Source organism: Colias philodice, chromosome 7 (assembly GCF_061535455.1).
Source record: "Colias philodice isolate Cphi_HAF_F1 chromosome 7, ilColPhil1 Martin Lab GWU primary, whole genome shotgun sequence".
In the NCBI taxonomy this organism is placed as follows: Eukaryota; Metazoa; Arthropoda; class Insecta; order Lepidoptera; family Pieridae; genus Colias; species Colias philodice.
In genome coordinates this window covers 9,940,213-9,961,180 of record NC_143092.1, presented here as the reverse complement: position 1 = coordinate 9,961,180, position 20,968 = coordinate 9,940,213, and the positions used below count along the sequence as shown (strand labels likewise).

Sequence of the window (20,968 nt, the reverse complement as noted above, 5' to 3'; positions counted from 1 at the left end):
ATGCTTAGATCATTAATTAAATGATAATATAAGCATATTACATATTTTGAATCTTGATGGATGTCTTTTATCTAGTTAATTTATAATCGACGAATTAGTAGTTACATTAATCAGAAACTATTTTGCTATATAAAATACCTATCTTATTTATAATAGATGGTTGTTTTTATTATTAATAAATTACATGAAAATAGACGTAGAAAAAAATCTGCACATTCACTGAAGACGCTAAGTTCAATTCAATTCAATATTTTAATTTATGGCAGTACTGAAGACGCTAAGTTAAAGCGCTAAGTTAAACAATCACTATTCACATTGAGTATCCGAACAACAAATGCCAAATTGACTGCGTCATCAATTGACACTTTACGGTTTGACGTTTCTTGTTATTGTTTAGGTGGAGCGAAAGCAAAAATATTAAATTGTAATAGTTTAAAACACAAAATAGAGTTACCGTATTTGTTTAGATAGATAGTAACCAATAAAATGCCGTCAATGAAAGTGGAAGGTGACAGCGATGGCGATGGCGATTTATCTGGGGGTGACACAGAAAGATCTGGTGGGTCTTCCCGCGGGCCAGACAGAGACTCCAGCGCTGAAGAAGCAGACGAACCTGATTCTGATGATTCCTCAGAAATGGATGAGAGTGAATGCGAGAGGCGTCGCAACGAATGCCTCGATAACTTAGGTTGGTTTTAAGGTTATGTTTACAAACAAATTGGGTCGCGGATTTTGGTCTTTAGTAACAAGAACTGTTGTAAAATACAATGGCAATGATTTAAATGCTGCATAGGTGATTTAAGTACGAAAAATCAAAACAGAATTTTGATTTTAACATAGAAAGTTATTATAAATGTTAGTTTTTATAGTATTTGAAGAATATTAATCCAATAAGCCAATAGATTTCAATTCTTCTGTTTATTATTGAAAACTGTTCATTATTCAGCCATCATAGCCAGAAATAATTGCAAAGCAAACACTAATCAAGTAAAATTAAGCATAAATAATTATTAATTAAGGTCCTGAACACATACTTTATTTATAAAATCACAGTATAATGTAACGTCATTATAAAGGTATACTTTAAACTAATTAGAAAAAACAATTCAAATATAACCTATACCTAGTTAAATTGTACCAGTTTATTTTGTACTTGCTTGAGCCTGTGTCTTCACTTGTCAGTTCGTTTATCAGTTGGTTTTGTAAGAAAAGTGTAACAAATACCCATAAATTTTCATGTTGATAATAATATTAAACAAATCCATAAATTAATTGCCTTTCATTCAGACACATAATTTTAACATTTAATAAATACTTAAAGCAATTTAGAAACATGAACAGCCTGATCAATTTTGTCAATTACTTATGAAGGCAGTGTTCCTGGGATCTGCAAAATAAATTGCACTTAAATTATTTTAAAAGTATTTCCAAATAAATATTATGATAATAATGTATGCTAAAACTATAATCAAATTTATAGCAAAATAAATATCTTGCAATTCTATTATCTACTAGCAGTCCACCCTGGCTTCGCCCGTGGTACATATTTCGCAATAAAAGGTAGCCTATGTTCTTTCTAAGGGTCTAAAGATTGTCTGTGCCAAATTTCATCAAAATCGGTCCAGTAGTTTATCCGTGAAAACCATACATACATACATAATTACATAATTACAAACCGTTCCTCTTTATAATATTAGTATAGATATCACAGTCTTTGTGTCATAAAATGAGAAAATACCTGAATAGAACAGTAACACCATAAGTGCCATAAACAGAGAATATATAAATAGAAGCATTCAAAGAACCAGTTGTAAATAAATGCCAGAAAAGTGTGAAAGAAACATACCAATATTATAATAAGATGATTGATTTTGCCTGTTTCTTTAAAAATTTCACTTTTACAGCTTAAGCCTATGAGCTTGATTTGTATTTTATTAAATACTAGCTGCGCTTCGCGGTTTCACCCGCGAAGCTCCGCTCCTGGTGGCCTCAGCGTAATGATATATAGCCTATAGCCTTCCTCGATAAATGGGCTATCTAACACGGAAATAATTTTTCAAATCGGACCTGTAGTTCCAGAGATTAGTGCATTCAAACAAATAAACTAACTTTTCAGCTTTATAATATTAGTATAGATTTTGAACAGTATTTTCCACACATCTGAATGAAACCTTACCAAAATAAGTGTATAACTATAGCTTCTCGATTCCAGCGAACCTAGAGCATCAGTTCACAGTGCTACGGGAGCAGCTGTTCAACGAGAGGATCAAAGATGTGGAATATCAGCTCGCGGAGGTGCGGGGAGGAAGATCGCCGGAGTATTTGGGTCCCTTGAGGCGGTTGCAAGAGAATATGAGAATAAGGTGACTGCTCTTTATGACCAGTCTTTCATATTTATATATTCTGTGCTCCGCGGTTTTACCCGCACTGTTCCGCTCCTGCTGGTCTTAGCGAGATGATATATGCCTACAGCCTGCCTCGATAAATGGGCTAATACCGAAAGAATTTTTCAAATCGGATCAGTAGTTCCCGAGATTAGCGCGTTCAAACAAACAAAAAAACAAATTCTTCAGCTTTAAATATTATATATATATATATATATATATATTAGTAAAGATATTTAATTCAATAAAACATACGATCTTACAAATTACAGATTTTAACGGATTTCAAACGCGGTTTAATCATTATATTATTATCCCGACGTTTCGCACACTGCAGTGAGCGTGGTCATTCGATTTTATTATCTAAATTAAATATGTTAATATGCACTATATCATATATGCGATATTTAATTAATATTGTAGAAACCAGTGGCGTAGCCAGGTAACGAAAAGCCCTAGAGCCTCACAACGATTAAAAAAAATATCTAAGTCGCGACCTTGTTATATTTATTTTGAAAATGGGATAAATTTTAAAATAAGTTCAGTTCAGGTGTTAATTTTTTTTATAGAAAATATTTATAGATTTTCTAGTAGCATTTGACTAAAATATTACAAGTAATAGTAATTTTATTAAATACTTAAGGTTTTTGCGACGTACCGGGGTAAAAAAGGCCAATGAGCTAATCCATACTACTATAGTCTATATTATGTTACATATAATATCTTTAACAAGTTTCCTCAAGATACGATGAGCTTTGCTTTGCGTGAAATATTAACGCATGTCCTTCTACCCATCATCACAAACTTACTTTAATAAATAAAAAAATGTATGCGTGTATTAGAGTACACACGTAAGAAGTGAAACTTCTTTATGACCTTAAAAATGTCACGAGTATGGCGTAACGCAAAACTGTCACGCGTACGGCGTAACGCAAAAATGTCACGCGTACGGCGTAACGCAAAAATGTTACATTAAATTTTTGTTCAACCCCGATAAAGAAGTTTCATCCAAAAAAATGTGTGCGTGAACTAGTGTACACACGTAAGAAGTGAAAGTTCTTTATGACCTTATTTTTCAAAAAATAATTTACTATATGCAACTTTACAGAAATACGTCGAATCACGCGTGGTAGGGATAAGAAAAAGATGGCGCGTAACGAAAAATGTCGCGTAACGAAAAAATGTTACACAAAATTTTTTTCCAACCCCGATAAAGAAGTTTCACTTCAATTATACGTTGCTTTATAGTTTTACATTTATTTATTACGAAAGTGGAATTGTAAATGTTTGCAGCTCTTCAAGAAGTCATACTTACGCTTTTTTGTCTTTAAAGTTTCTTTATCATTAAATATAACTTACGTTTATCCATTACTAGCAAACCCGGCGAACTCCGTTTCGCCACCAGAGACACCTTTTCTTTGCTATAAACCTCACGGAGCCCGAGACCTTTCCAACGAATGCAAAACCGTGGAAATCGGTTCGTGCGTTCTGGAGTTATAGCGTCAGGAAGGAAAACCCGACTTATTTTTATATATTAGATTAGAGTTATAAGTTTACTTTTTATGTAAACTCCAACAAAGAAGTAGGAGACTCACTTTCTGCAAGGTTATCGCTGCCCATCTGATTTCGCAAAATCGGTGACTCTACGAGCGGTTTTTTCGTTTCTAAGAAAGCCTAAACAATTATACATGTTATAATGACTTTTTTAAGTGGTCTCTCCTAAGTGGGTTACTTAGTAATACATTTTAAAGTAAAAAAAAGACGTGTGGCACTCGGGGACTGCCGCGGTAAAGCTATTGCATGCTATGCCTTCAAGCCACACCTCCGCGCCCGTCGGAGTGTTGAGCGTGAAGTTTTCCGTTACTAAATTTCTGGATTCGGTCCCCGCGCTCAAGGCCCGCGATAGAAGCTATGCAATAGCTTAAAACTAAAAAAAAATATGAAATATTTATTACGTACGTACGTAAATTACGTACAACAACAACAACTTAACATTCTAATTACATATTTCAGTTAGCGCACGAACCATGAAAATGGAGCGTAATGTGAACCAACTTTAGATACGTAACTTTCTCCTCGGATTGAAATAAACTTTTTATCAACGCAAACATAATATTGTAATTAAAACATCTATAACTTGTAACTTCATTCTTGCAAATAAATATAATTTGAATTTGAACCAGAATATATTAGTCGAAGGGATGAACTCGTCAACAAGAACATTTAATTAGGTGCTAGTTGCTACAGACGGGTAACAAACCTTTCAAGGCACTCTATGCTATCGAGCTATAGCCAGTTGACATTTTATAATTTTTAATTCATTCAATCTATAGTTACTAATATTATAAAGAGGAAAGGTTTGTAATTATGTATGTATGTATGGTTTTCACGCATAAACTACAGAACCGATTTTGATGAAATTTGGCACAGATAATCTTTAGACCCTGAGAAAGAACATAGGCTACGTTTTATTGCGAAATATGTACCACGGGCGAAGCCGAGGCGGACCGCTAGTATTATAATATAAAGTCCATCTTCAGATAAGTCAAAAACATCTATCGAGAAGATATCTGACGCATAATCCAAAGCTTTCTTCTTCATACTATTTTCTTCATGATTTTGATAAAATTAATTTTGCAGGAAATTAGTAATTTAGTTTTAAATATCTTAATATAGATAAATCTCGTGTCACAATATTTGTCCTCAATCCACTGATTATAATAAAATTCGCACACCATGTGCAGTTCGATCCAACTTGAGAGATAGGATAGTTTAAACATGTAGGTACCACGGGCGAAGCCGGGGCGGACCGCTAGTTCATCTATAAATGACGATTTCACAATGCTTCACTATAATTTCAATGATCAATTATTGCCTGAGCGATTATTGATGTATGATGTACGCTTGTACAAGCTTTAACTACGTATTTATTCTCAACGTATTATAAATAGTTGGAGATTTGAGAAATACACTAAATTCTTGAAAAAGGACCAAAATAAACTCAGTTGCTTATATTGGAACTGAAAAACCGTTAAAATGATTATTATCCATGACCTTGAAGCTTTCCTTATTTTTATGTTTCTCATTTCCATAATACTCGGGTACCACCAGAAGGACAGTACCCGGATCTTTGGAAGGCTTACGTGGGGACACGGATCCAACACGCAGAGGCCCTTTCGAGAATTTTAATGTGTTGTGGGACACCAGCCGCAGCCTGCCCATGACTGCACTATAGAGATACAGCCCTGGGCAGTCCGCGGCCGATGTAGGACTATTGCAGGGTATGGAAATTTAATGATTGGGCTATGGATTGGGATGCTAAATGGACTGGTACTGAGGACTATGGGAAACTATGGCACCTGCCTTTCTACTAAAAGAAAGTAAAAATATGTTGGCAGGTGGTGACTCGCCCTCTCACTGTATGGGCCCCCGAAATAAGTCGCTGCAATAGTGCGACAAGGGGGCAACATATTGTGAGCAGCTAAGGGTGGAGAGGCGTCCCTGGACTTTTAACTACGATCACGCGCTCCCTGAGGGTCCAGCATCACGTGCCCACTCGCCACTTACGCTTCGCATCCACCCTTCGAGCTAAAAGCTCTCGCGACTCCACTCTGGCCGGCCGGTTAAGGCAAGCCAGAGGTGGGGGTCCTGTCCTCGTCAGGCTTCACTCCGACCGGCCGGTGAAGGCGAGCCGGAGATGAAGACAGGGGCCTCCCCCGGGAGCACTCGGTTCCCGCAGGGTCGCTACTCCCCGACACCCCGCCACAAGGTGTCCTGCGGGTTGACTGATTGCACGGGTGGAATATCTATTGTCACGTAGACAATAGATATTCCAACCGTGGGCGATGGGGTCGTCACATCCCTACGCCCTTATTTTTTATTATTCACGTTTTTAATTTCTACAAATGATAAAAAAACAGGTTACGACTGTAAAATTTATAAGCGTGTAAAAAACATACGCTAGTCGAACCTGTTTTTTTATTATTTAATAAGTTACCTAAATAAATAAATAACAATAAATTTAAAAAAGCTGTTCTACTTTAAAAAGTAACTGAAAATAAACCACCCGCAAGCACTATCGACTACGCATAGTTGCGTAGAGCGGCGCGTAGCGGATATTCGTAGCACTGCTACGAAGTTTCATTAGCATAATATTACATAGTTAACGTTCACTATTATGTATTGTTTATTACTTTTTAATGTTATTCTATTATTTTTAAATAATATAATATTATAATTAGAGAATGTAACATTTATGATTGTGTAAGTTTTTTTTTAATCCCAGTAATAGAACTATTACTGTATAACATAGTTTATGTTACATGTTATTTTATAATACATTGTATATTTTTATTAATCAATTTTCATACAAAATATTAATGATGTAGGAGTTGTGCCTTTTTACCAGATATTTGTTTATTTTTTAAATATTCTCTACAGTAAACAAAATATAAAATATTCTTTTCGTAAAAATAGTGTTTGTTGTTTCTTCATATTATTTTATTATTTTATTTTTAATCATCATAATATTATGCTTTATTTAATATTTATAATCTTATCTTAATTAGGATTTTTAAGTTTAGTTTAAACGTAAAATATGTCTGGAAGTCATGAAATAAACTTTGAAAATATCATGTATATTGTAATCTTATCTTCTTATATATAAAAATGAATCGCAAAATGTGTTGGTAAGCGCATAACTCGAGAACGGCTGAACCGATTTCGATAATTCTTTTTTTATTATATTCCTTGAAGTACGAGGATGGTTTTTATGTAGAGAAAACGTAAATATGTACCACGGGTGAAGCCGGGGCGGACTGCTAGTAAATTATAATAAAATATTAAATGTATATTGTATTTGTTATAGAATCGAGGTGGCCGGCATCTTGAAGCAGATGCGTATAGATAATATAAAACACAAATACGAGGCTGAGGACCAGGCAGCACATCAACACTTTCAGGTAAGTTATCGATTTTAGTTTTATATCATTATCTGAATTTATATTTTTGGTTTTATGGCATTCAAATGCTTTATAAATTTATATCATTATCTGAATCCAATTGTCTTACTGTTTTTACCACTGAAAGTATTTAGAACTGTGAGCATTTAGGTAATAAAAATATTAAATTTATAACGTTCGATCCTTTATAGTAAATGTTATTAAAACCAATTAAATATTTAGATATTCGCTACAGATTTACGCATATTTTTTAGTTTATCGCGTTGAAAATTAGGTAAATTAGACAGATTTAATGTTTGTTGAGATGAGGTCACAGACATTGATACCCACTACAGTATTAAATCCGCCTCCTTGGTACAGTGGTTGACACGTGAGCGTAGCCCCGAGGGGCCCTGGGTTCGATTCCCGGTGGAGACGAAGAAAAAAAAATGTCTTGGTCTGGTAGGATACAGAAGGCTGATCACCTGCTTGTCCCTAAAGAAAACCGATAAGTGAAACAGATGTATAATGCATCTGCCCAAGTGGGGTAAGCCCACTTGGGGACATGGGACTTCACAGTATTAAATATACTTCATTTGTAGAAGTACCCTATATTTAATTGATAAAGTGTCAATCTTGTAATTGATACAAGGAAGTTTGAAATACATCGGAAAAGGTAAGAGATGCATGTTTACTTTAATATATTTGAATGAGAATCAAACTATAGAAACAATAAAAAAAATATTTTATAAGGTAAGTTTTGTGCTAATTAGCAGGTTATTGATCTAGTTTCGTCTAATATGATTAGAGGTGCTTCTGGTGGTTTTAAATATCTGTAGGTAAGTTAGTTGAAATACATTACTTCCAATGTAATTTAAAGGCTGAATAATTTTGTATAGAGCACAATTATTTGTTTCGGGAATTCAACGTAATTTCAACAATAGTTTACAAACCCTTATATATGATTTTTTTAAGTGCATGTTGATGCTATCTTATATATTGATAATTATGAAAACATGGTGATTATTTGCGTTATTTTTTAAATAATCCTCTAACTGAAATGAAACTAAAAAACTAAAAATATATTGGACACTGCTGGCAACATGAGTATGTTTATTTCATATGGGATTTATATGATAATATATTCTTTATTGATTAAAAGATGCTAATTTATATTTTTGGTTTTATGGCATTCAAATGCTTTATAAATATAAAATAAAGAATAGAAAAGATGCGAAATGAAAGCGGTGTGTCCCTTCAGACACATAAAACTGAAAGAATAGAATAAATTCGATCGCTCTGGCGGGTCACGAGTGGCTGAGTTGGTTAGGCATCCGCCCCGGAATGGCGCGAAAGGATGCGGGTTCGAGTCCCGCCTCGTGATCGAATTTTTTCTATTCTTTATAAATTTAAAAGATGCTATTCAAATTATAGTGTCTCACCTGATGCATTTGTTTTTGTGTATAGAAATAAAGCATGGTAGTACGAAACATCATCAAATTTAGTCCAGCAGTTTCCGAGGAATTTCATTGTAATAGACGAGACGTGTTTGCATGCGTTCCAAGTTCCAAAGTAATGTTGAATCAATCATCCATAAAAACGTTTGCGTTTATTTATTAGCTTTAACCAAAAAAACCTTTTCTAATGTCAAACTTTTTACATGAAATCAACATCAATCTCAAACATTTACTTACTTTACAAGGCTTCGTTATAGTTATGATTTTAAAGAAAATTACCTATTTACCATTGGTTATATATTTTTGTTTACATAATATTTGATTACGCTTTATATATAATCAAACAAGATATATTAAAGGTATAATACAAACAAAAAACCCCACTGTAAATTACTATTAATTACTTTTTTGCGACATTTTTTAATTTTGGTGTATGTACCCAGTGCCACACTTACGATTTTGTCGAATTATAATTTACTAGCTGTGCCCTGCGGTTTTACCCGCAGTGCTCCACTCCTGTAAGTGTTAGCGTGATGATATATAGCCTAGCGCCTTCCTCGATAAATGGGCTATCTTACACCGAAAGAATTTTACAAATCAAACCAAAATAGTTCCTGAGATTAGCGCGTTCAAAAAAATAAACTCTTCAGCTTTATAATATTAGTATAAATTGACACTAAATAGTCGTCTAGGCTCTACGGCGTGCCAAATAAACATACATATACTCGGAAAACCTAACCCACCCTTCCGCAGTCGGGTAAAGAAACAAACATCAATATCAATATAATTACAATGAATTGTTTGTCTGGCGGATGAGTTGGCTTGCCGGAAGTGACGTCACGTCATGAATGCATGTCGATGACACTGCTATTGTCCTGTATCTTTGCCCTTTATGTGGCTAATAATAAATTATGATATGGTATCGTAAGGTTTTTGTTTTTGTGGTATTTAAGATAGGACATAAAGGGCTTGGGTATAGTCAAATAATGTAAAAGTTACGGCTTGAGTTAGATCTAAATGGGGTAAGATTAAAAAAATGTTGTGTGGTTTTATGAAACCACGGTAAAAGTGAAACTGTTCGAACGGTTCCGAACACTGCTTTGTGTAGCGCATGTCGCGTGACGGTCGGCTGCCGAGTAGGTATACCTACTCGGCAGCCGCGATACACGCGACATGCGCTACACAGACCAAAAAGTTTGAGACGATGTAATAAAAGTTTCACTTTAAAAATCCTGACTAATATTATAGAGCTGAAGAGTTTGTTTGTTTGTTAGCTTGAACGCCCTTATCTCAGCAATGGCTTGAATTTATATATTTAGCTTTTTATTGCATTAATCGGTTCAAAAGTTAAATGATGCGAGTTAAAATTCAAACTTGAATGTAACGCACAGTTTCTACTTGTATTTCTCCATTTTAATCTACACTAATATTATAAAGAGGAAAACTTTGTTTGTTTGATTGTAATGAATAGGCTCATAAACTTAAGACCGATTTTAAAAATTCTTTCACCATTCGAAAGCTACATTATCCACGAGTAATATAGGCTATATATCATCATGTTAAGACCAACAAGAGCGGAGTAACGCGGGTGAAACCGCGCGGCACAGCTAGTATGTTATATTTATAGCAAAAATAAATGTTCAATGTTCATATCCACCGTTCGTCAGCGGATGTCGGTTTCAACACGGTGAAAACGCGAGGATGTGACGTCACAGCCTATGTTGCATTGTGCCGGCGATCTACAGGGTCAACTATTGTTCTAATAGTTGTTTAGGTCATTTGGTTTTATTTGTTAATACTAAAATATTAGGTACTAGATTTCCGCCCGCGGCTTCGCCCGCGTTTTCAAAGGAAAACCCGCATAGTTCCCGTTCCCGTGGGATTTCCGGGATAAAACCTATCCTATGTGTTAATCCAAGTTACCCTCTATATGTGTGCTAAATTTCATTGTAATCGGTTCAGTAGTTTTTACGTGAAAGAGTAACAAACATCCATACATCCATACATCCATACAAACTTACGCCTTTATAATAGTATATTAGGTATTGAAATACTATTTGTCTTTCTTTTACTTGAAGCTTTTTCAAAATTTTCAACACCACTTTAATGGTAGAGGCACAAAATACTAATAATAATTAATAGTAGGTACCTAGCTAACACGTAGGTGGTAGGTAAATACATAATATATAGATTTTATTTTATTATTGATAAAACTTTTTACATAATATAGGTACATACCTACTTACATTCGATTTATTTCATCTCTCTTATAAATTGAAGTAGTAAGTAGTAGAAGTTGTTGTTTTTTCTCGCTTCGTTTTTATGATTCGTTAGGGTTATCGTATTTACTATTTAGTATTTTCGTAAAATCCGGGATTTTTTTCCGGGATTGCGTCATTTTCCCGGGATAAAAGTAGCCTATGTCCTTTCTCGGGTATCAAAATATCTCCATACCAAATTTCATGCAAATTGGTTCAGTAGTTTAGGCGTGATTGAGTAACAGACAGACAGACAGAGTTACTTTTGCATTTATAATATTAGTATGGATTAGATATAGAGCTTTTAGTTTAAAATGCTTTTTAGCCTTGCAAATACCAAACATTACAAAAATCGAAAGAGGCCTTTTAATTTTAGGAATGCATAATAAATAACAACGGGTCACCATGAAATTTGACTTTGATTGCAAAGCATTAAATTTCGTAGTTTAGGTCGTAATTAGACGGAAAAAAAATATATGGCATGAAAAACTTTGCTTTTGTGCTTAGAAGACTGATTGAAGGAAATTTTTAAAAATCTCGGATTTTAATTTTTGATTGAAAATAAAACTATTGAAATAAAAATGTTTATTATTTTTATTAAGTTTTACTATCAAATTAGCTTACAGAAAAGTGGAAAATAACTTAAAAGTGCATACTTTTACTTTTTCTTTTATGTTCATAGCTACTTTCTCTCAATAAACCCCAAATATAGTCGCCCATCATGTTTTCATTGTATTGGCCTTGATAGCGTTGTTCAAAATTCATGATGTCCTGATGGAAACGTTCTCCTTGCTCTTCGGAATAGGCTCCCATATTGTTTTTAAATTTATCCAAATGAGCATGCAGCATATGTACTTTTAATGACATCCTGCAGCCCATGGCCTTAAAATTTGTAATTTGTAATTTGCATTACCTTCCAAACACCTTTTACAATATCTACAAGCAACATGTGGAGTCCATGGCTTATCTTGATTCCGTACAGGACAGTCAAAATATGCTTCATAGGCTTCACAGAGAACGTGAGATGTCTTTAGTTCATATTTCACGTCTCGAACTTTAATAAATTGACCACAAAATGCATCAGCATCGTATTTGCACTTTCGTGACGACATTTTAAGTTATTCTGGGCCTGATGGTTGTTTATCACTCGGGTGCCATCTAGCGGCACAGTGTAAACGTTAATACCCCACTCTCACCGCGCGGTCTTTTTAAAAATATTAAAATCAATGAAAATTTATGAAAAAATTGAAAAATGAGTATTATTATTATAACTATCACAAAAGCAAACTTTATACCGCAAAAAGGTATTTTCTTTTCGTTTTTGTGCATAACTAACTGGAAAATAATAGTATAAACTTTAGGACAAAGAACGAAAATTTTTTTGTCGAGTCGTGATAATCATTCGATTCAAATCGAAATTTTTATACTAACTTCTTACCAGATATTTATGTTATTTAAGAAATCTATGGGTATCCTTATGATATCAACTACTTATATTCATTCTCTATCCCTCTATACTAATAATAAACGAAAAGAAATGAAACTTGGCATGCAGATAGATTATGGCCTGGATCAAAATATAGGCCGACGTTTCTCCCATCTACATTAAAAAGCAGTGGCTCGTCTTTGTATGTATTTAAGGGTTAATAGGTACATACGAAGTTATTTAGTGTTGTTTTCGTATTATAATGCATATTTATTAAAGTGAAACTTTTATTACATCGTCTCAAACTTTTTGGTCTGTGTAGCGCATGTCGCGTGACGGTCGGCTGCCGAGTAGGTATAAAGCAGTGTTCGGAACCGTACATAATTATCGTACAATTTAAATAATTTTGTGCCTAAGTTTCACTTTTACCGTGGTTTCATAAAACCACACAACATTTTTTATTTTGAAGAGCAAACAATTACAAAATTTAATGGATGTTAAATCGCGAATCGATAAAATATAAACTATGCCTACTCTAGCTTTCTGCCTTGTTTTCGATACATTTTTGCATCCTCTATTTTATCATAAACTAGCAGTCCGCCCCGGCTTCGCCCGTGGTACATACATATTTCGCAATAAAAGGTAGCCTATGTTCTTTCTCAGGGTCTAAAGATTGTCTGTGCCAAATTTCATCAAAATCGGTCCAGTAGTTTATGCGTGAAAACCATACATACATACATACAAACCTTTCCTCTTTATAATATTAGTATAGACTAGCGGTCCGCCCCGGCTTCGCGCAAGGTACATGTTGACGTTTTCACTCCACAAAAACCATCCACATACTTCAAGGAATAATACTCGTTCTAATAACAAAAGAAGCAACGAAATCGGTTCAGCCGTTTTCGAGTTTTGCGCTTAGCAACACATCATTTTTATTGTATAGATTTTAAATTTTTAAACTTTTACTTAAAAGTTGTTTTTTATATAGCCTTAAATATTCCAAATGTCTAAGATAGAAAATATGCCATCACAATTGATTGGATTAGTTGTTAAGCTGTGAAAGCGTAACAGTTAAACTGATACTTATTTTCGCATTTTTAGTAGTAACTAATAACTAGTAATAAATATTTAATAGAACTATTAAACAAGTAAATATCGAAGTTTTTAACTCAACTCCAAGTGAAACATGCAAGTACGTATAAAATGTGAATAAAATATTAATCAGTATGGTGACCTCGCCGCGCTCGTTACGGACGGGTTCAACGACCCGGCTCGTACGATGTTTTCAGCTTAGCATGGTTTAGCTTTTGGTAAATGGTATTATTGTGTTTTTGTATTTATATAGGATGTATATGTATTTGTTTAGGTATTCAAAAACCTTATTGGTATATAGTCTAACTAGCTGTTGCCCGCAGCTTCGCCTGCGTGGAAAAGATAAATTTTCATGGTACAAACTTTCATCCCCTATTTGATCCCCTTGGGGGATGAATTTTCTAAAATCTTTTCTTAGGGGACGCCTACGTTATGACATCTACCTGCATGCCAAATTTCAGCCCGATACGTGCAGTGGTTTGGGCTGTGCGTTGATAGATCACTATATCAGTCACCTTTGAGTTTTATATATATATATATAGATATGTATTCTTATATATTGATTTTGATAGGATTTGGAGGACAGAGATTTAATAACATTAATTTGGAGCGTAAATATAGTATTTTTTTTTGAAAAAGAAAGAAAATTTAGCTTAATACGATAGCAATAAAATTATAATTTTCATTGTTGCGATATCAGTAGAAAGAAAGAAAGAAAACTAAATTACATAGGTACCTACCTATAGATATCTCTATAACTCTGACATGCCAAAGAAATAAACATCCTACAACATGAAGTCATGTATCTGGTACATACCAGTTAAAGGTTGTTTGAATTGATTCAAATTACATACATAAAACACAATACACATATGTAATATTCGTATCTATACTAATATTATAAAGCTGAAGAGTTTGTTTGTTTGTTTGAACGCGCTAATCTCAGGAACTACTGGTCCGATTTGAAAAATTCTTTCGGTGTTAGATAACACATTTATCGAGGAAGGTTATAGGTATAAGGTTATATGTATCATCACGCTACGTCCAACAGGAGTGGAGCCACGCGGGTGAAACCGCGGGGCACAGCTAGTATATGATAATATAATACCTATAATACAGCCTTTAAAAAAGTACGAATAAATATAACGTTAAACATTACATTTAATATTGCTTGACTTTGAATACAATTTCAACAGTTTCATCATCACTATCATCACTACATAGTATAAAACAAAGTCGCTTTCTCTGTCCCTATGTCCCTTTGTATGCTTAAATCTTTAAAACTACGCAACGGATTTTAATGCGGTTTTTTTAATAGATAGAGTGATTCAATAGGAAGGTTTTAGTATATAATTTATTAGGTTTTAGACATAGCGGGCGAAGCCGCGGGCGGTAAGCTAGTTACCTATACGGACCTTTAATTGTTAAAAATCATGCTGTACATTCACAAGATGGCGCCTGTCACTTGTCGCCATGGCCATGTGACGAGACGATTTTCCTTCCTGTAACAGAAATAAATATTTTTTTTATTTATATTATGTAATTTATGATACAAATTACAAAACATTACTGTAGCAATAATAAACTAGCGTGAATCGAAGAATAATGCAATAAGTACGTGTTCCAAATAGAAAATCTTTTACATTCTAATTTATAAATTAAATGAGGACGTGTGGCCACGTGTATATATATTTGAAATACATATATAAGTATCTATATGATATTATTATGTTCATTAAACAAATGAGATGATTGAAAGGAATTTTATTTTTACAGTTAATTAAAACTAGCCCAATTTTATAACGACGTTCACAAAATAATAAATTTACCTTATTTCGAAATTTAAATAGGTAACGGAAACACTTTTCTTTACATGTAATACGGCATATTTATTCTTATTCATACATATTTATTCGTATACCACTAAGGTAATAAAGAATTGTTGGTATGTTTCTTACAGATCCTATCCTTAACTTATTTCAACCAGTTAATTTTATTTTTGAGGATCAAACATATTGAGTATTGACTATTGACCCTTTTTAGATTAAAACATAATAAACGAGATATGTACATACGAATTTATTACTTTGAATCGAAGAAATATAATTATTATGTTAATAGAACCTAATTATTATCAAAAATCGTTCTCCTTTCTCTCATTTGCATAAATTATTTGCTAACAGACAATTAGGTATGCGATATCCGAAGTAAATAATACCAGTTAGTAAAATTATTCATTAATCCCGTTTATTCACTGGTCGGATTGAGATAGAAGCAAACATAAAATATATCTAACTTTACAAAATTGGTTAAGTATGTTCGAAGTTCATTTGAACTCTTGAATGTAAAAATAATACAGTATAGTATGATAAATGGATTTTTCCGACTATTTTCATAAATATTATTCAATCATATTGCATATCATAATTATTTAAAGCCCGTTCAATGTTTTAACTTTTAGAAATAACACTTTTCGTTAGTAATACTAAATTAAAAAGTAAATAATTTGGAAAATCCAAAAGTGCACGCCTCATAATTTTTTTTTAATAATTATTTATTAATTATTATTTTTGTTTATTTAATAACAATTAAACCACATCGAATCAGACCCTGAAAAATGAAAGGGTTCTATTCCTGAGCATACTCAAGCGTAAGAGAAAAAAAAAGACTCGATTAGTAAAGTATTTCGGTCGCTATCGTGTTAACAAGAAAAAGGATCCGCACATACAGACACACGGACGTCCAAGACAGAACTTTTTTAAACTGTTTTTTAACTAGTTTAAATAATAAAAATGACATCAAAAATATCATGAACGTTAAAAATAGTGTTTTTTCTTAATATGTGTGTGTATGTATTATCTTACAAGTGCAATGCATACATTGCACTTGTAAGATAATACATACACACATATTAAAATGTCTTTATGTATCATAATACATAAAGACATTTTAAGTTTGAAAAATCAGATGTTTTGCGCGAAGTGACAGTAGTACCCACCTCAACGCTTCGCTTATGAGGCGTGCAATAGTTGATGAGAAATCTTTACAAATACTACTAAAAACAAAATGGGAAAATATAAAATGTTTACTTCGCAACTGGTTTTATTTTATAAATAGAAAAGATTATGATTTCCTTTTATACCTTCATGTTTTCCTGTTACGTTCGTATTTTTATACCATAAACTCAGTAAGAGACAGGAATTGAATTAATAAATATTAAATTACAAACGGTCAATTAAAGGTTGTAAAATTTTATCCGACTAATTTACTCTCTTGTACTTAGACGAAGCAATATTCAAGTAATTTTTAATACTCTTGGAAATGAGAATTCTTAGAATTTCTAAGAATGTTGCGTCGCGTTGAAGCATAATTATGAGAAAATATAAGACAAATAACTTACTTTTACGTCAGTTTTCTTTGTGGAATTTAATTATAATAGTTAAGGGGTGTTAGGCGGTCAGCGAAAATTCAGCTATTCGGGCCTGATGTTTCTTATAGATTCATTTGTTTATGCAATAAATAAATATAAACAAACTTATATTCTGTATATAGGTCTTGTTTATTGAACATTCCGCGACCCCCATTAATAACAAAGCCGGCCCAAGGGTCGGAACCCCTTCGTTTAGAAACGATGGCTTAGCAATCTCAATCGTAGTTTACGAATCTTGTATGATTGCTTTTCCGAACTTACGTGAAAATATTAATAAAATGTGTATTCGATAGTGGATTTAATGTGAAAGATGAAATCTGAAAAATTGTTTACACTTTTCAATGAATTTAAACGATATGAACAATTTAATCTATACTCATATTATAAAGCTGAAGAGTTTGTTTATTTGAACGCGCTTATCTCAGGAACTACTCAATTTGAAAAATTCTTTTGGTGTTAGATGCATCGAGGAAGGCTATAGGCTATATATCATCACGCTAAGACCAAAAGGAGTGGAGCACTGCGGGTAAAACCGCATGGCATAGCTAGTTATTGATAGATATTGGACGGAAAATACTAAGGGATTTCCTTTTAATTATACTATTTTATCCCTTTATGTTTTCAGGAAACTTTACTCGGTCATATTTTCTCAACGTATTGTTGTTTAAATTCTTAGTACTACTAGAAACTGAACGAAACTCTCATTGTTGCGAGAATTAATGCGATATAGTAATGAAGATATATAGAGTGCAATGATTAAAAACTTAGAAAAGTCATACTTAGCTACAATACAAATTAAACTAAGACATAATTTTATTTAAAACCTTCGAAAAACCTACTCTATCAGTATAGATTCAATATACATAATACGTATATATACCTGTTTACGAATGTCGGTACATATTATAGTAAAGAAACACACAATTCACTAGTTATTTAGATTTTTATTACCAAAAACTACATAATTTAATTAATAAAAATTCCTATAAAATGCAGTTCCATGAAGAGGTAATAATACAAAGTATAAATTACATCGGTACGTATTATATTGAATCAAAATAAGTACTTAAATAGAATTAGAATACTATCATAACACAATATTCACAATGAAACTTTAAACAATATTTGTACAGAGACGTTTGCAACATTCCGATACCGACCAACAAAACCTTTGTTTCCCTTCTGTTGTGAGTTTTTAATTAATATCCACGTCAGTTGCATTTGTTCGGGAGTTTATTTGAAGGGTTTTGAATGTGGATTTTAATTATTTGCTTATATTTAGATGGAGTTTGATGGGTTTGTACTTTGACGGATAAATTTTGTAACGTGCTTTTATTTTCACTCTTCTTACACTCGATTTTGACCTCAACTTTGTATTATTATCAAGGATCGTCATCGGTGACAATACAATATTTAAGTATTTCATTAGTATAATAGTGTTTGCTTGTCTATGTTTTATATTTTGATATAGGAAGAAATTAAATAAACATTTCTCCGCGATTTCTTTCACGAGCATGCATTAATTTACTTGCTCTATCTCCCCACTTTAAATAATTTATATTACTTTATTAACAGACATAAGTATGTAAAAATACTTATAAAATTCCAGATGCATTTTTTTTTCAAATAGATGAATTCTTAAAACTCTTTGTGTACTTACATACCTAACAAGCAACCCGCCCAACTTTGCCACCCGCACGTGAGCTATCATTTAAGATTATGTTTTCATAGACAAAATTCTCACATAAGCGAAGCATTATATGCTGGCTGCGCAAAGCTAGAGAAGAAAACATGAAATAATAAAAATGGCGTAATTTTTTGTTTAAGTATTTTTTACGTAATCAGTATATATATGCAAAACTACAAGTTCCTTCGCGCTGCCGCTTAGTATACCGATAGTGGGACACCCTGTATATTAAAATGAATAATTTGTAATCATACTAATATTATAAATGCGAAAGTCTGTCTGTCTGTCTGTTACTCAATCACGCCCAAACTACTGAACCAATTTGCATGAAATTTGGTATGGAGATATTTTGATACACGAGAAAGGACATAGGCTACCTTTTATTGCGAAATATGTACCACGGGCGAAGCCGGGGTGGACCACTAGTCCAATATAATTGGATTTATAACATGAATGGATAATGAAAGGATTGAGTTTAATTTGACAAGCTGCTATTACACTCTCAGTTTAGTTCAACTCAGTGCACATTAGTTTTAACTTTTGCTCTATAAAGCTCGTTTGATTTTACAAAATAATATACATTTTCGGGTTTTTATTAATATTTTTAAAACATTTACGTCTGATATTGTTATTTTATTAGCATGACTTGGCTAACGTTCATGTTCTAAAACTCGTATTTGCAAAGCTTTTATAATTAACTAGCTTCCGCCCGCGGCCTTGCCCGCGTGGTGTTTTGTTAAAAGGTAGCCTATGTTCTTTCTCAAGGTCTAAAGATTGTCTGTGCCAAATTTCATCAAAATCGGTTGAGAGGTTTAGGGTGCACTCACACACATCAGTCACCGTCACGGCACGTCACCGGACAGGATTAAAAAAAAATATGTATCAATAGTTCTAGTATGACTCTGTTCCCACACGACAGTCGCCGGCACGAAATCTATCAGTGACGTCACCGGTCAGGCACGTCAAATAATCTTTCCATACATGTATCATACTTTTATCCCCACTCACCCGGTGCCGTCACGTCTCAGTTCAGTCAGCGTCGTGCTACCGTCAATAATTGCTACATGTTCTCTAGCGTGACACACGTCTAATCACTGACTAACCTGATGTATGTGTTCAATGATTCAGTCAAACCGGCGACGTGACTGACGGACAACATGACGGTGACTGGTGTTTGTGGATACGTACACAAACCGTCACCGATCAGTCATCGGTGACTTGACGGTGACTGATGTGTGTGAGTGCACCCTTAAGCGGGAAAGCGTAACAGACAGACAGACAGAGTTACTTTCGCATTTATAGGTAATACATATATATTATAGTAGGGATTTCTAAAAATATATTAATTATACACTTACCTCTTAAAGGAGACGAAGATAAAAAAATGTTTCGGTCTGGCAGTATACAGAAGGCTGATCACCTACGTGTCACTACAGAAAATCGATCAGTGAAACAAATGTAGGTGTGCATAATGCATGCTGCCCCTTACCCCACCTGGGGACACGGGATTTCACTTTTTTATCTCTTAAAAGTCAAAGAAAATCGACCTTTACTGCTCTATATGTATACATATTATTATATCGTTATATACTTCGGTGGGCGAAACGCGTAGGCGACGAGCAAATTTAGACGAACACCCACTACCATGCTAATTTTATTAAATACCTTTTGGAAGAAATGTTTCGTATTTTCCTTAATATAATGCTAAATTGTATAATATAAGTCGTTATATAGAATCAACTATCGCATTGCAATCTAAATACTCGAAATAATTATGAATGATAAAGGAAAAGTCAATTATAGTTGTGCTAAAAAATTATTATAAGTTTACGACGTAAATGGGAAGCCCAAGCTTTTCCCTCTACATTACCAACCTTTATTACCCAACTCAAGCCAAAAAAATTAAGTCTTAACTATGTGGGTATACCTAATCGTAATCATACTTAATTGACTTATACCTAGAGGAGGTCAATTTGTCTGTTATTTTCTTGATAGAATTAAAAGTTATTTCAATACTACTTTCGAGAGCTTTCAGGCATAATTTTACAGCTTTCCTTCATAAACATGACGATTCAAAAGTGCGTCAAATGTTTGAGTTTGAATTTTATTTGTATAAAAATCAATTTCGCATGAATTTATAGGATATAAAACGATTTATAAATTTATTTATTTTAATATTTCCAGTACGTAATATATAGCTAGTATGAAATTATTATATGTATCACTATCACTACATAGTATAAAACAAAGTCGCTTTCTCTGTCCCTGTGTCCCTTTGTACGCTTAAATCTTTA

The 20,968-nt window shown here is 33.3% G+C and overlaps 1 protein-coding gene across 1 annotated transcript in view; it reads left to right on the top strand.

The window, feature by feature from the left end:
- Positions 1-371: 371 nt before the first annotated feature.
- Brms1 (breast cancer metastasis-suppressor 1-like protein) overlaps positions 372-20,968 on the top strand; it is an 85,230-nt gene continuing 64,633 nt past the window's right edge. Inside the window, exons 1-3 of the mRNA XM_089697667.1 lie at positions 372-688; positions 2,213-2,363; positions 7,252-7,345. Of these exons, the coding sequence (XP_089553793.1) occupies positions 487-688; positions 2,213-2,363; positions 7,252-7,345 (447 nt within the window). The 5' untranslated portion in view covers positions 372-486. The remainder of the gene's footprint in view (positions 689-2,212; positions 2,364-7,251; positions 7,346-20,968) is intronic.